A 15,595-nucleotide genomic window follows, 5' to 3' on the forward strand; every position below is an offset into this window, starting at 1 on the left:
ACTATACAAATTTGTTTAATATTCACAGCTACAACAAATTAATTTGTCATTATACATACAGAAAAAAGGAAGATTGCTAAGGTATAGATGCTAAATTAACCCAGAGGTTTATAAAACACAACTAAAACAGCTGGCTGGCTGTCCTTGTATCATTCCAACCTCTAATTCAGCGTTTTTCAACCGCTGTTCCGCGGCACACTAGTGTGCCGCGAGATGTTGCCTGGTGTGCCGTAGGTGCAGACAAGACAAGAATTTTATAATTTTTCACTATTTTGTTTACTTAATATTTCATAATAAAGTAATTATAAAATACTTTCTTTGTGTTTATTTGATTCCTATTCAAGAGAATTACTTTATATATAGTCAATGTAGGCACAGAGTTAAATTTTTTAACATTTTCTAATGGTGGTGTGCCTCGTGATTTTTTTCATGAAACAAGTGTGCCTTTGCCCAAAAAAGGTTGAAAAACACTGCTCTAATTTATCTTCATAATTCTATAGTAAGTAGCAGGGAAGGTAGCCAATGAATATTTTGCATCATAACTTTTTTTTTTCTAAATATATATTTTATTGATTTTTCACAGAGAGGAAGAGAGAGGGATAGAGAGAAACGTCGGTGAGAGAGAATCATCGACCAGCTGCCTCCTGCACACCCCCCACTGGAGATGTGCCCACAACCAAGGTACATGCCCTTGACCGGAATCGAACCCGGGACCTTTCAGTCCACAGGCCAACGCTCTATCCACTGAGCCAAACTGGTGCCGGCTGCATCATAACTTTTAAAAGATAGATTATATTTTAGATAAAATTTTTATTTATTATTATTATTATTAATTATTATTATTATTTTAATCTTGGAGCTCTCCAAATCTTTTTTTTTTAAAATATATTTTATTGATTTTTTTTACAGAGAGGAAGGGAGAGAGATAGAGAGCTAGAAATGTCGCTGAGAGAAACATCAGCTGCCTCCTGCACACCCCCTACCAGGGATGTGCCCACAACCAATGTACATACCCTTGACCGGAATCGAACCTGGGACCTTTCAGTCTGCAGACCATCGCTCTACCACTGAGCCAAACCGGCTTTGGCTAGATAAAATTTTTAATATAACACCTGCAGTATAGCAAAGCATTTCATTATTATGTATCTTCATAGTCATTTCATATGGGTGAATGAATTCTTTCACAATCTTATATAACTACAATAGCTAACCCAGTAAACATTTTTAGTATTCACAAATAACTGACAGATTAGACTACAAAATATATTTTTAACTCAATCTGGTTTACACTAACAACTCTTCTCTAAAACACTTCTCCCTCTGACCACTACTGACTCTTAATAGATATGGTTTCTTTCAGCCTTTTCATTTGGCTCTTTAGCATTTGCCACTGTGATCAATCCTTGAATATAAAATCAAGATCCTTCTTTTACCTTCTCTGAAACACCTTCTACTTTGTCCTGGTCCTCCTACCTTTTCAGTCTCTTAAATGTCTTCACTGGCAAACCCCGAAACAATAGTATCCCCAGAGATCTATTTTCAGTCCTTTTTATCTCGACTCTACTCATTTTCCCTATTAACTATCACTACCTATATACTGACGTCTCAAATCTCAATCTCCATCTTGACTTATCTCCTGAGCTTTAGGCCTTTATTTCCGATAATCTACTGAACTCCATTTTGATGCTTCTGACACATCAACACCCAAATATCCAAAACAGAAAATAAAATACTTGGTCCTTTCACAACTTGTATTTCTGTCAAAACCAACACTATTATCATCACCATTATACAATTTAGGGACTATGAAGCCATTCTTATCTCTGCCCTTTCCTTACACACCTAAATTATTCATTCTTCTAAATCAACTAAGCCTTGTCTTTATCACTGCTGTTACTTAAGTCTTAGAACACACAACCTCTCATCTAAAAAAGTAGATTCCAAAGCGCCAGGTATGCTGAAGTATGAGAAAAGAAAGTTTTTATATTTTAATTTTCATCTAATAATCTGAATATAGATTGAAAATGGTGCCCTCACTTAGCCCAGGTTAAATGGTCAGGTGTAACACATGATACACCAGGAATCCTAACAGAACAATGGGAGATCTGCAACATATAAGAGTTAGCATTGAACTCTTATTTATTCATTTTCAGCATGTTGCAACTTATTTCAGTTCAAGTGTGTGGCACATATTCAGTCAGGTTTTTGGTACATTAATCTGAAAATTTTAAATTAATAAATATATTCTTAAAGAGTTTATTTCAAAACAATGTTAGAACATTGTTAGTACAAGTCTATAAATTAAAAAATTTTAAACATGTATGTATATATACTTATCTATTAAGTGCATGGTCAAACATTTTAACTAATGGGCATGTGTGATCAAAATTTTGAAGACCACTGATCTAGACTACTGCAACAGCCTTCCAAATATTCTCCAGGACTGGTCTTTCTCTTCTCTCATTCATTCTACACTATGCCATTGGTTATGCTTTTAAATATAGATGTTCCTCATTTGCTCAAAAGCCTCCAATGGCTCTCTACTATTTCTGAATTCACAGGCCCTAGCTAACTTTTCAAACTCTAGCTACTCTATACTGGCCTACTTTTGTTACATAACATGTCTTCCCTTTGTCCATGCTCTCTCTATATGGATTATTCTTTCACCTGGCCCATTGGGCAACTATCCAGCTCAGTTACCATCTTCTTCCCTAACCAAAGGCAGAGAGAAAGGGAGAGGGAAAGAGGGATAGAATCATAAATGATGAAAGAGAATCATTTATCAGCTACCTTCTGCACGCCCCCTATTGGGGATGGAGCAGGAAACCTGGGCATACGCCCTTGATCAAAATTAAACCTGGGACCCTTCAGTCTGCAGGCCAATGCTCTATCCACTGAGCAAAGGCGGCTAGGGCAGTAATCATTACTTTAAAAAATAATTTATTGAATTTATTGGGGTGACATTGGTCAATAAAATTATCATTACTCTTTTTTTTTTTTTTTTCCTTATTGATTTTTTACAGAGAGGAAGGGAGAGAGATAGAGAGCTAGAAATGTCGATGAGAGAGCAACATCAACCAGCTGCCTCCTGCACACCCCCCACCGGGGATGTACCTGCAACCAATGTACATGCCCTTGACTGGAATCGAACCTGGGACCTTTCAGTCCGCAGACCGATGCTCTACCACTGAGCCAAACCAGTTTCGGCTCATTACTTTTTTATCAAAGCACATAATACTCATCTCACAAAACTTGTCACTCCATATAGACTATGAAATCCTTATCAGGGATCAGTTCTTTATTTAACTTATTATTTCCAGAACATAGCACAATTTGTGCCTGACATAAAACAGTGGCACAATAAATTAAATAGTTAAATGAAAACATAGAAAATACCCAAAAAGTAATCTTTAAGTTTTAAAAGTTACTGCAGGATTTAGAATTATAATTCCAGTTAGGGTCCATATATTTTTATTGATTTTAGAGAGAGGTATGAAAAGGGCTAGAGAGAGAGAAAAACATCGATGAGAAAGAAACATCAATCGGCTGCCTCCTGTACACGCCCCCTCTCCCCGGATGTCCTGGAATCAAGGCACATGCCACTGACCAGAATCAAATTGGGACCCTTGAGTCTGCAGGCCGATGCTCTAGCCACTGAGCCAAACCAGCCAAGGCCACAGAAGGGACTTTTAACTAGAAGGTATAAGGAACTCCAACAACTCAATGAAAAGATAAAAGATCTTGCTGAAGCCGGTTTGGCTCAGTGGTAGAGCGTCGGTCTGCGGACTGAAAGGTCCCAGGTTCGATTCCGGTCAAGGGCATGTACATTGGTTGTGGGCACATCCCCGGTGGGGGGTGTGCAAGAAGCAGCTGGTCGATGTTTCTCTCTCATTGACGTTTCTAGCTCTCTATCTCTCTCCCTTCCTCTCTGTAAAAAAATCAATAAAATATATTTAAAAAGAAAAAAGAAAAGATAAAAGATCCAACTTAAAAATGGGCAAAGGATCTAAACAGACATTTATCTGAAAATATAAATGACTAAAGATGTTCAGCATCAGCCATCAGGGAAATGAAAATCAAAATGATAATGAGATACTACTAAACAGACACTAAGATGGCTATAAAAAATAAGAGGATGTGGAGAAATTGGAATCACTGCACCCTGCTAGTAGGAATATAAAATAATGTAGCCACTTTGGAAAAGAGACTGGCAGTTCCTCAAAAGAGTAAACATAGTTACCATATGATTTGACTCTTAGGTATACACCCAAGAGAAATTAAAACATATGTCCACACAAATCCTGTTCATGAATGTTCATTAATTATTCATAGGAGCCAAGAAATACAAACAACTCCCATGTGCATTAACTGATAAATCAATAAAATACCCATGCAATGAAATATTATTGATATACTAGAGGCACAGTGCACAAATTCGTATACAGGTGTGATCTGGCTGGCCTAGCCCCAATGGGGTGGATCGGGGCCAGGCCTGTCGGGAGGAGACAGCTGGCGGTTGGCCAGCCGGCCCACCCCCGATCAGAGCCTGATCAGGGCCAGGCTGGCTTGGGGGAGGAGCTGAGGGCGATTGGCTGGTGGGCCCTGCCTCCGATTGGAGTGGGGCCAGCTGTGGGGAGGGGCTGTGGGCTGGTCAGCCCCCACTCCAAATGGGGCCGAGGGGCCAATCGGGGGTTGGCGGCCAGGGGAAAGGCTGCGGGAGGTTGGCTGGCCAGCCCTGCCCCCTACTGGGATGGGGGGCAATCAGGGGCGGGGCCGGCAAAGGGGGAAGGGGCTATGTGCCCATCGAGGTGGTGGGCTGGCCAAGGGGAGGATGCTGCAGGAGGGTGGCTGCCAGCCCTGGCCCTTATTGGGTTGTTGTTGGGGGGGGGGTGATCAGAGGTGGGGCCGGCTGGGGCAAGGGGTCATGGGAACTTGGCTGGCAGGCTCCACCCCCCCACTTGGGCTGGTTTACTTAGATATAAAAGCCTAAGTGACCGTCCGACTGGTAGCTATGATGAACACTGACCACCAGGGGGCAGACACTCAATGCAAAAGATGCTGAGCTGCGGTGAGTTGGCAGCAACGGTTCTCAGGTGATGCACCCCGGAACTAGAGAGGAGGGAGCCTGATTCTGGACCCCTCGGGGATGTCAGAGAGCTGGTTTTGGCCTGATCCCTGCAGGGCAGGCCGAGGAGCTCCACCTGCCGGAAGGACCCCAGTCACTCAGGTGACCAGGGGTGGGGCCAGCCTTGGATGAGAAACTTACTGAGAGCAGATTGAAAATCATTTACATACTATATGTATTTGTTCCTATCTAAGATTAAGAAACAGAAGTTGAGGATCAGAACAGAAAGCAGGAAGCCATGACAACTACCATCTCTACCACTATCATCATCTTAAAGGACACAACAGAAAAGGGTAAATAAGGTGGGATGGGGAGATGAGAGAACATATGAGTTCATGTTATAATGGAAAAATTACAAGGCTATTTGAAGTTTTTACCTACTTACACATCTCTGAAGTGCAATCAATTTGAAAACAAATTACCATGTGTTCTTAGTCAAACTGCTAGACATTATCATTGCTATTTGGATATACAAGATAAACAATTATTATGGCAAAGACAAATACCAACAGCAAAAAAAATCTCCATGCTTCATGATTCTTACCTGTTCACTCTCCTAGGACACTTGTCTGGTTTAATGTCTACCTCATAGAGGTAGACGTCAATCTTTGGGATTTCAACTTGAAAACAGTTAGCCAGCAATTTAATGGGTTTTCCCATGGTGCCATAGCCAGGTCTTCTGGGCACCAAGAGTAGGGGCTGGGCCCCAACGGGTCCTGCAATAGATGAGGGAAATAACACTATTACAGACTGCATTGGATAATCTTGTCAATCAGACTATGCTAGACTTTAAGTAAATCAGGTAATTGGGTTGAAACCTATTGCTAAAACATGACAATTTCTAACATCTCTACTTCTTTCCTCCCAATTTATTCTCCTTATTAAAACAAACATATAAACAAACAAAACCCTGGGTTTTCCTGGAAAATTGTTTTGGAAGGGATAGAAAGAAGGGAGAACAATCACACAAACTCAGGAGAGCATGTGCAAACCCAAATCAGACCCAAAGAGTGTAATACCTAGAGCAAAACACAGAAAGTAGGATAATAAATGAACAAAATAAAAAAATATATATACAATAAAAGGTATCAGCAAAGCACAATTATTTGAAAAGATAAATCTATAAATCCCAGGCAACACTGATTTTTAAAATAGGAGAATTGCCATAAATAATCAATGTAAGTGTGTTGGGATCATGTAACTACAGATATTGAAGACGTTATAAACACTGTGTCAATAAATTTAAAGGTTTACTGAAAAAGATAAATACCTTACTTACACACAAAAATATGTAAAATATGAAAAGTCCTCTGTTGGCAGAAATGTAAAATGGTATAGTTGCTTTGGAAAACCATATGGTGGTTCCTCAAAATATTAAAAATAGAATAACCATAAGATCAAACAATTCTATTTCTGGGTATCTACCCAAAAACAATGAAAGAAGGGTGTTGAAGAGATCATTATACACTTACTAGAGGCAGTGCACAAAATTTGTGCACTGGGGGCGGGGGGGGGCCCTCAGCCTACCCTGCACCCTCTCCAATCTGGGACTGCTGGTTCCTAACCACTTGCCTGCCTGCCTGCCAGCCTGATCACCCTCTAACAGCTCCCCTGCTGGCATGACTGGCTCCTAACTGCTCTTTTGCCAGCCTGATCGCTCCCAAGTACCCTCCCCTGCCAGCCATCTTATGACAATATGAGGGCAGCCATCTTGTGACAGCATGGGGATGGCCATCTTGTGATGCTAGGCCGTGAGGGTCAATTTGCATATTACCTTTTTATTATATAGGATTATTATATAGGATGCTCACAGCAGCATTAGTCACAATAGCCAAAAGATGGAATTCACCTCAATGTCCACTGATGGATAAGTAGATAAACAAAATGTGGTATATATATACAATGGAATATTATTGTAGTTAGCCTTAAAAAGAAATGAAATTCTGACACATGCTAAACATAGATAAACCTTGTAGATGCTATACTAAGTGAAATAAGTCACAGAAACACACTGTATTATTCCTATTATTGATACTACAAAGTGGAAGGATGGTTGCCAGAGACTGGGAAAAAGAAGAATGGGGAATTGATGCTTAATGGGTATAGTTTCAGTTTTGCAAACTGAAAACAGAACCGGAGACTGGTTATTATACAATGTGAATGCAGTACTTATATACTATGAACTGTATACTTAAAAACTGCTAAGATGGGTCCTGGCTGGTGTGCTCAGTTGTTAGAGCTTTGGCCTACATATTGAAGAGAGAAGGATTCGATTCCCAGTTAGGGACACATACTTGGGTTGCAAATTCAAGCCCCAGTTGGGATGTGTGCAGGTTGCAACCAATCAATTGATGTGATCTTTTACATAAATCTCCCTCTTACACATAAATCTCTATCTCTCCTTCCCTCCCTCTCTTCCATTCTAAGAATCAATGGAAAAAAATATCCTTGGATGAGGATTAACAACAAAAAAACCCCTGCTAAAATGGTAAATTTAATGTTTTGTATATTTTATCAGTTAAAAAACAAACACTAAGTGATACCTAACATTAAATTTTTGATTTTTAAAAAATATTTTTTATTGACTTTTTATAGAGAGGAAGGGAGAGGGAGAGAGAGTTAAAAACGTCGATGAGAGAGAAACATCAATCAGCTGCCTCCTGCACACCCCCTACCAGGGGGGTGCCTGCAACCAAGGTACATGCCCTTGACCAGAATCGAACCTGGGACCCTCAGTCCGCAGGCCAACACTATCCACGGAGCCAAACTGGTTAGGGCTAACATTGAGTTTTTGAAGCTCAAAATGTTGTAGCTTTGTTAAACGATAAATTCAGTTAATAAATTAATAACTATTATCTCTTTTTTTTTTTTAAATATATTTTATTGATTTTGTACAGAGAGGAAGGGAGAGGGATAGAGAGTTAGAAACATCGATGAGAGAGAGTCATCGATCAGCTGCCTCTTGCACACCCCCTACTGGGGATATGCCCGCAACCAAGGTACATGCCTTTGACCAGAATCGAACCCGGGACCCTTCAGTCCCCAAGCCGACGCTCTATCCATTGAGCCAAACCGGTCCCGGCAATAACTATTATCTCTTAATGAACTTACATTTAAATATCTGAGAAGGCCTATAACTATTTGAAAAAAAATTAAACCCACAATTTAAAATATCTAGCAATTCCACTTCTGGGTATTTAGCTGAAGAAACTAAAAACACTAACTTGATGCCCAGCCAGCATGGCTCAGTGGTTATCAATTAATGAACCAGGAGGTCATGGTTCGATTCCTGGTCAGGGCACATGCCTGAGTTTCGGGCTTAATCCCCAGTATGGGACTGTGCGAAAGGCAGCTGATTTTCTATCTCATCATTGATGTTTTTGTCCTTCCCTCCGTCTCCTTTCCTCTCTGAGATCAACAAAAACATTAACAACAACAAAAATAAGAGAAAGCATTGGTTGTGTGACATAGTTTTGCTAAATCTCAAGTATTTATTTTAAGCAATGGGTAGCCAAAGAAAGTCATTAATATTAACAGACAATGGCCGAAACCGGTTTGGCTCAGTGGTGGAGTGTCGGTCTTCGGACTGAAGGGTCCCAGTTTTGATTCTTGTCAAGGGCATATACCTTGGTTGCAGGTACATCCCCAGTGTGGGGGTGTGTGCAAGAGGCAACTGATCGATGTTTCTCTATCATCCATGTTTCTAACTCTCTATCCCTCTCTCTTCCTCTCTGTAAAAAATCAATAAAATATTTTTAAAATCACTTAACAGGTTTCATGCAAAGGTAAGAACAAATATTAACTTTTTGGTGAGAAACGATTCACCAAGAAACAATTACATAGTTTTTGTATTCAAAGGCTCTAATGTGAAAATAAATTTAAGTTTTCTATGTATCCACTTAACAATTAGAAATTAAAACATCTTGTCATAAGAGGTCTGAGAATATTCACACATAATAAATATTTAGAAAAGAATGGGAGAGCCAAGATTCAACATTGATTTCATAGATAATTAAAGAACATTTACATTTAAAATTATTATAAAGATTTTAGATGCAAAATCCACTGGGGTACAAAATACACAATACAATATATAGATGATGTATCATAGAATTGTAATACAACCTACAGATAATGTACTGTAGAATTGTATACTTATTAACCAACTAGAGGCCTGGTGCGCGAATTCGTGCACAGGCAGGGTCCCTCAGCCTGGCTGGCAATAGAGGCCTATAAGGAGCCCTCACCGCGGGCCAGGCAGGGGAGGGGCAGGGGAGGTTGGCTGTAGGAGTGCACTGACCACCAGGGGGCAGATCCTGTGTTGAGCGTCTATCACAGTTGCTTAGGCTTTTATATATATGTAGAAGATAGGTGTCACCCAATAAAGTCAATAAAAAGTAAGTGCTAAGTTAAAATAAAAAATGTTTAAATCAAACAATATATCTGTCAAATTCTTGATTTAAAACTTAGTTGCACAATTCCCCCCAATATATAGTTTTAATTTCATGTGCAGCAAAAACAATTGTATGTAAATTTTGGGAAGAATGAAAATTTTGTTTTTGATTATGACAACCTTAAGACAATGATACCTTATCTTCATTTGAGATTATAGTCAATCATGTATAAACTACACTTAAAATAAAGTTTGCATTTCAAGATGTCTAATTCTTAGCTCAAGAATTCACAGGAGCATTTACTGAATCATACTTGGCTAGTTGGACCAGTTGAATAGGTGGTTTGACTTTAGAAGGATTTTCTAAGATGTTGTCCGTATATTGGGCATAATTTCATATAAAAAAAAAACCCCAAGGAGAAAAAAAAATCTTTGAAAATTTTTTTGAAATATTTTAAAAATTTTAGGATGATTAACAAAGTTTTTTTTAAGTTTTATGTTTTGTTTTCCAGGCTTGACAACAGGATAGTTATGTAAAAATCACCTATATCCACAAATCATCACATTCTCTAAAAAGTATAGTAGAAAGTTAAAAATGGCAGGAAAAAGTATAGCAGAAAGTTAAAAATGGCAGGAAAGTTAAAAATAGAAAGTTAAAAATGGAAAAACACAAACCAATGATAAACAAATGAGAGTCTAAAACTTTTCACAATCTAGACAAACTTTCCCTTTTTAAGAAGATATCGCCGGAACCAGTTTGGCTCAGTGGATAGAGCGTCGGCCTGCGGACTGAAGGGTCCCGGGTTCCATTCCGGGCAAGGGCATGTACCTTGGTTGCGGGCACATCCCCAGTATGGGGTGTGCAGGAAGCAGCTGATCGATGATTCTCTCTCATCGATGTTTCTAACTCTCTAACCCTCTCTCTTCCACTCTGTGATATTTAAAAAAAAAAAAAAAAAAAGAAGATATGAAGCCCAGTTAGTGTGGCTCAATAGTTGAGTGAAGATCCATGAACTAGGAGGTATGGATTCCCAGTCAGAGCACATGCTGGGTTTCCAGCTCCATCCCCATTGTGGGGCATGCAGGAGACAGCTGATCAATGATTCTCTCTCCTCATAGATGTTTCTGTTTCTTTCTCCCTCCCCCTTTCTCTCTGAAATCAATAATATATATATATTAAAAAGAGTAGACACTTAAAAAAGGAATATATAAAGATAAAAAAATATATTTTTAATGGAGTATGCAAAAGAGAAATGGCACAAATTGATTAGAGAAAACTCCATATAATAAAATTGTAATAAAGTCTTCCCCATCCACCTTTACCATTGGAATGTTTTTGCACCTACTTTAAAATTATACTTTTTAACCTAATCAATAAATTATTTAACATTAAACCAACAGTTTCTTTTATATAAGCTTTTCTTTTAAAAATATATATATTTTATTGATTTTTTATTTTTTTGAGGGAGAGATATAGAGAGTTAGAAACATCAATTAGAGAGAAACATTGATCAGCTCTCTCCGGCACACCCCCTGCTGGGGATGTGCCCGCAACCAAGGTACAGTACATGCCCCTGACCGGAATTGAACCTGGAACCTTTCAGTCCGCAGGCTGACGCTCTATCCTCTGAACCAAACCGGTTTCGGCTATATAAAGCTTTTCTTATCTCATATTCAGGTACCTCCCAAATTGACAAAGTGAGATTTGAAATTCAGGGGCTTATGATACCTTTAGTAACAAGATACCCTCTGCCCACCAATATTTTGAAAATTAATTTATAAGTCTGTGACAATCTGGATGAAGCAAACTTTCAAATTTAGCATGTCAAGTATGAATGATCCTTTGGAAAGCAAACTGTTATGTAATGTCTACTTTATGTTCCTCAATTACTTAAGAACCATAAAGATTGCTTTTTTCTTTTAAGATAAGTACTGCCCAAATTGCATTTTTTCCTCAAGACTATCGTTTTTCCCAAGGAGAGAAAGCGGTTTTCTTAAGTGCCAAATTTCCAGGAATATGACAACTCTCCTCTAGGGAACAGAGAATGAAAAATAAAATACTGTCAGCAATTTTAAGAATCACCTCCTCACGCCAGCAATGATCCAGCCTGATATGACATTCCCAAGAGCCTCAAGAACTACAAGGTAGGGCAAAAGTAGGCGTACAGTTGTGAGAACTCGAAAAACAGTTTATTCATGTATTATTGCTTAAACAGCTGTAAAACCTACTTTTGCCCCACCCTGTATATACCTGGCTGCCACAAATATCAGAAGGAAATTCGGGGATGATAGAAATGCCATCTTGCATTTGACGCTGCCCTAAAACCAAACTTAATTACCATCTGTTACCTACTCTATCTACATAACTACCTCAAGAAGTCCAAGTAGTAAGTGCCCAGCGCCCCTACGGGAACACACACCGTTACATCCCAAACCCGAACACGAAAGCGATGGCAAGTCCATCTAGACTCCGGGAGGCACACCGCCCGGAGAGCCCCAAACTTCAATCCTGTGAGCGGTGTCCCCTCCCCGCGGATTCGCCCACTCGGCTCCGGAGAACTGCGGCGGGGCTGCGCGGAGGCGGAGGAGGGGCCGACGGGGAGGAGGAGACGCCCGGACCTCGCACCTCGCACACCGAGGCCGGGGCTGAGGGAGCGGCGATGCTCTAGGGACACCCCCGCTGACCCGGCCAGCAGCTGACACTCACCTGCGGTGCCGATTTCCATTCATGGAGCTGGGGGGAGTGCTTCGAGCGAGAAGGGCGCCCGCCACTGGGGGCAAGGAGGCGGCGCAGGGGGCGACGCGGTGCGACAGGCACTCTCACTTGGCCACGGGGCGGGGTGGCGACAGTCCCTCCTCAGCAACCGCGGCGAAAGCTCTCCTCGGAGGAGCCGCCGGCGGGAGGCAGCACGCGACTAGGAGAGAAGCGCGAGACGAGGTGAGCTCGGTGAGGAACTTGCGTCGCCCGTGGCCGCTCACGCTCCCACTGCCTCTCCACGACTGCGGCGCCGCCGCCGACCTCCCCGGGGGCCGGCCCCGGAAGTCCGCTTACGTCAGTTCCGCTGCTCCGACTAGCCCGACGCCCAGGCCTCGCGGAACCTAGCCGCGCGGGCTCGACGTCCGTGCGAGCTACGTAGCGGCATCGGGGAGCTGGCGCCGAATCTGGGCGGGGCCTGGGGCTCAAGCGGCGGGGCGCGGGCGGAGCCGGCCCTCCTACGGTCTACCGCTGGTTTGTGCCAGCCGGGGACCATCCGCAAGGACTGCACTCCTAGCTCCACCCGGTGCGGAGCCCGGTCTGCCTGAGGCGACGTAGCTTCTCTGGGGAGGAGCCTGCCTGGGGCGGTTCTGGTCCGGGGTGCAGGGCCCGAACCGAAGCTGAGGGCCCCAGCAGAGCTAGGCTTGGGCTGGGCCGCTCTCATCGTCGAGTCCCTCCTCCACGCCTTTTGGGGCGCCTCCTCCTCAGCAGGCGATCAAGTAACCGCCACTGCTGATCACCCTTCTAAATTCTATAGAGTAGATTTGTGGACCATTTTTTGGGGGGGAGGCGAGGATGTACAATTTAGGTTGGGAAAAGATGATTAAGAAACAGGACATTACACAAGGATGAGATCGAATAATTTCCACGTTTAAAACTCTTTTAATGGCGCTTCGTCACACTGAGAAGACCCAAACTCCTTTCCAGGATCCAAACGCTCCGATTAACGGGACCCCTGCCTTTCTCAAGCAAAACTTCACTATCTCTGCTTCTATTTCCCCCAAAGGCAAAGCGCTTATTTCCTGCTTGGGGTCCTCTGCTTCGGGTTCCCTTGGCCAGGAATCCTCTTTCCACTCTTTCCTTTTTATACCTCAACTTAAGATTTACCCGTCAGCAACAGGCAGACTGTCAAATTACAGTGGGGAGGGGAGGAAGATCTGGGGGAGATAATAGATCAACCGAAGGACTTGTGTACATGCATATAAGTACAACCAATGGACATAAAACTCTGGGGAGGGAGGGTATGTATTGGAGGGAGGGAGGGGGGAAAAATCAATAAAATATATTTAAAAAAAGAAATACATTAATGTACTGACTACAAAAAAAAAAAAAAAGATTTACCTGTCAGAGGGCTTTTCTGGTAGGGTGGGACACCTGTTTTTCTATTACAGTAATCCTGTCCTAATCTGTAATTTCTTTTTACTACTCCCTCTCCCACTAGAATGTAAACGTAAATGGTGATACTATTTTATTCAGGCTGATGAATCATTCATGACTTTTCCCTATGTCTTTAAGCATCAGTAATGATTAGACTTTTTAAAATCAAAGTTCATTTTTTAATTAAATCTTGGGACAAAGAAGAAGAAAAAGTACCCTATCTTAAGTATCCTCCCACACCCCAATCACTGTAGGACTTTGGATCAGACACTTGAGTCTCTGGGCACCAGTTTCCTAATCTAAAAAATGGAGAGAATAACATGTACCTTTGAGTTGTGAAGTTAGGAAATGTACCTAAAGCACAAAGAAAACTCTCCCTAAATGTTAGTGAAATTTAAAATTAGTTATTGTTTTGGTTACTCTTTTAGCATTTACTAAAATAGTTACTATTAACTATTTTAAAGCATTTATTAGATGCACCTACCTGTAAACACTTTATATAAGTGGGATTCAAATCCACATCACATCTGATTCCAATTTCTTCCTTTCCATCTTTACACCTTTTAGTGAAAATGCCCTCCCAAATTAAAAAATGTCAAATTAAGTGTCACCAGATGAAACACTGTATCGTCAAAATTATTTTCAATACTTGACCATACACAATCCAAGTCTATGGGAGCATCAAACAGAGTAAATACCAACTGTTGTGCAAGAGTTTCTCACACCATCAACCTTAATTCTGGAACTGTTTTCCTAATGATGCAGGCTTCTTCAGTGTCTCCCAGAGTAGGCATGGTGATGGTGATGAACTCTGGAAGTGGGCCACTGTCGTCTTTGTTGACACTGACAGGATTTGGACCTTCCAATTGGATCCAATTTAGTAAATGTCAATGATGCCTTACCCTCTACTTCTGCAATCCAGGGACCCCACCTCTTTATAGTGAGCCCATATGAAGGTCCCATGAACTGTAATATCAGGAAATGAGAAAGCAAAAAAGTTTGAATGATTCTGCCAAAAGCAAAGTTGTGTGAGGCTTACTCCTGACCGCACACACACACTATTTTTTGATAACCTCATTCCCAAATGAGTCTGTTCTTAAGGGCATACAGGAGTCTTTGTGCATCTTGGTAACTTACAGCCCCAATGCCTAGAACAGTGCCAGAGCCTGGCACATAACAGCATTCTGTAAATAGCCGTGGGAGGGATGGATGAGTGAGTGGGCTCAGGAAGTACCGTATTTTTCCGGCGTATAAGACGACCCCCTAATTTTTACAGTTAAAACATAGGTTTAGGCCTATATTTGCTGTATAAGACTACCCCCCACTTCCGAGGCAACACCAGTTCTTTTTTTAATAGACCGCCTCTCTGACTCTGGCCAATCTGAGCAGGCTTTTTACTAGAACACAGTGTAGCTTTGGGTACAGAGTTAGAGAGGCAGTCCAAGCAGCCTTGCAGTGATTGCTGTGGGATCGAGTTGGAAAATTCGTTTAGTGGCATATTGAGACGTTTTTTCGGGATATACTCGGCGTATAAGACGACCCCTGATTTTCGGTTGACTTTTTTTTTTTAAATATATTTTATTGATTTTTGTACAGAGAGGAAGGGAGAGAGATAGAGAGCTAGAAACATCGATGAGAGAGAGTCATCGATCAGCTACCTCCTGCACACCCCCTACTGGGGATATGCCCGCAACCAAGGTACATGCCCTTGACCGGAATCGAACCCGGGACCGAGCGTCCCCAAGCCGACGCTCTATCCATTGAGCCAAACCGGACTCGGCGACTTTTTTTTTTTTTCATTTCAAAAGTCGTCTTATACGCCGGAAAATACGTTAGGCAAAAACTCTGCTCTTATCTCTTGTGTCACTGGCTGCTCTCAGAAAGGGGTATGAAATAGTAATAGAAATCTCAGAGGCAGCAAAATCACTGCCTGCTGAATGTTGCA

The 15,595-nt window shown here is 41.6% G+C and overlaps 1 protein-coding gene and 1 pseudogene across 2 annotated transcripts in view; one reads left to right on the plus strand and one right to left on the minus strand.

Annotated features, from left to right (window-relative positions):
- Positions 1-12,559, minus strand: part of AGO3 (argonaute RISC catalytic component 3) — a 96,672-nt gene extending 84,113 nt beyond the window's left edge. The window contains exons 1-2 of the mRNA XM_084871937.1: positions 12,226-12,559; positions 5,670-5,841 (exon numbers count right to left, since the gene is read on the minus strand). Of these exons, the coding sequence (XP_084728063.1) occupies positions 5,670-5,841; positions 12,226-12,244 (191 nt within the window). The 5' untranslated portion in view covers positions 12,245-12,559. The remainder of the gene's footprint in view (positions 1-5,669; positions 5,842-12,225) is intronic.
- The window catches only part of LOC311617464 (ubiquitin-ribosomal protein eL40 fusion protein-like), a 29,096-nt pseudogene continuing 25,858 nt past the window's right edge, over positions 12,358-15,595 (plus strand). The window contains exon 1 of the transcript XR_014797039.1: positions 12,358-12,456. The product of XR_014797039.1 is annotated as a ubiquitin-ribosomal protein eL40 fusion protein-like (transcript). The remainder of the gene's footprint in view (positions 12,457-15,595) is intronic.

Source organism: Pipistrellus hanaki (genome assembly GCF_964339955.1).
Source record: "Pipistrellus hanaki genome assembly, chromosome: 2".
Classification (NCBI taxonomy): Eukaryota; Metazoa; Chordata; class Mammalia; order Chiroptera; family Vespertilionidae; genus Pipistrellus; species Pipistrellus hanaki.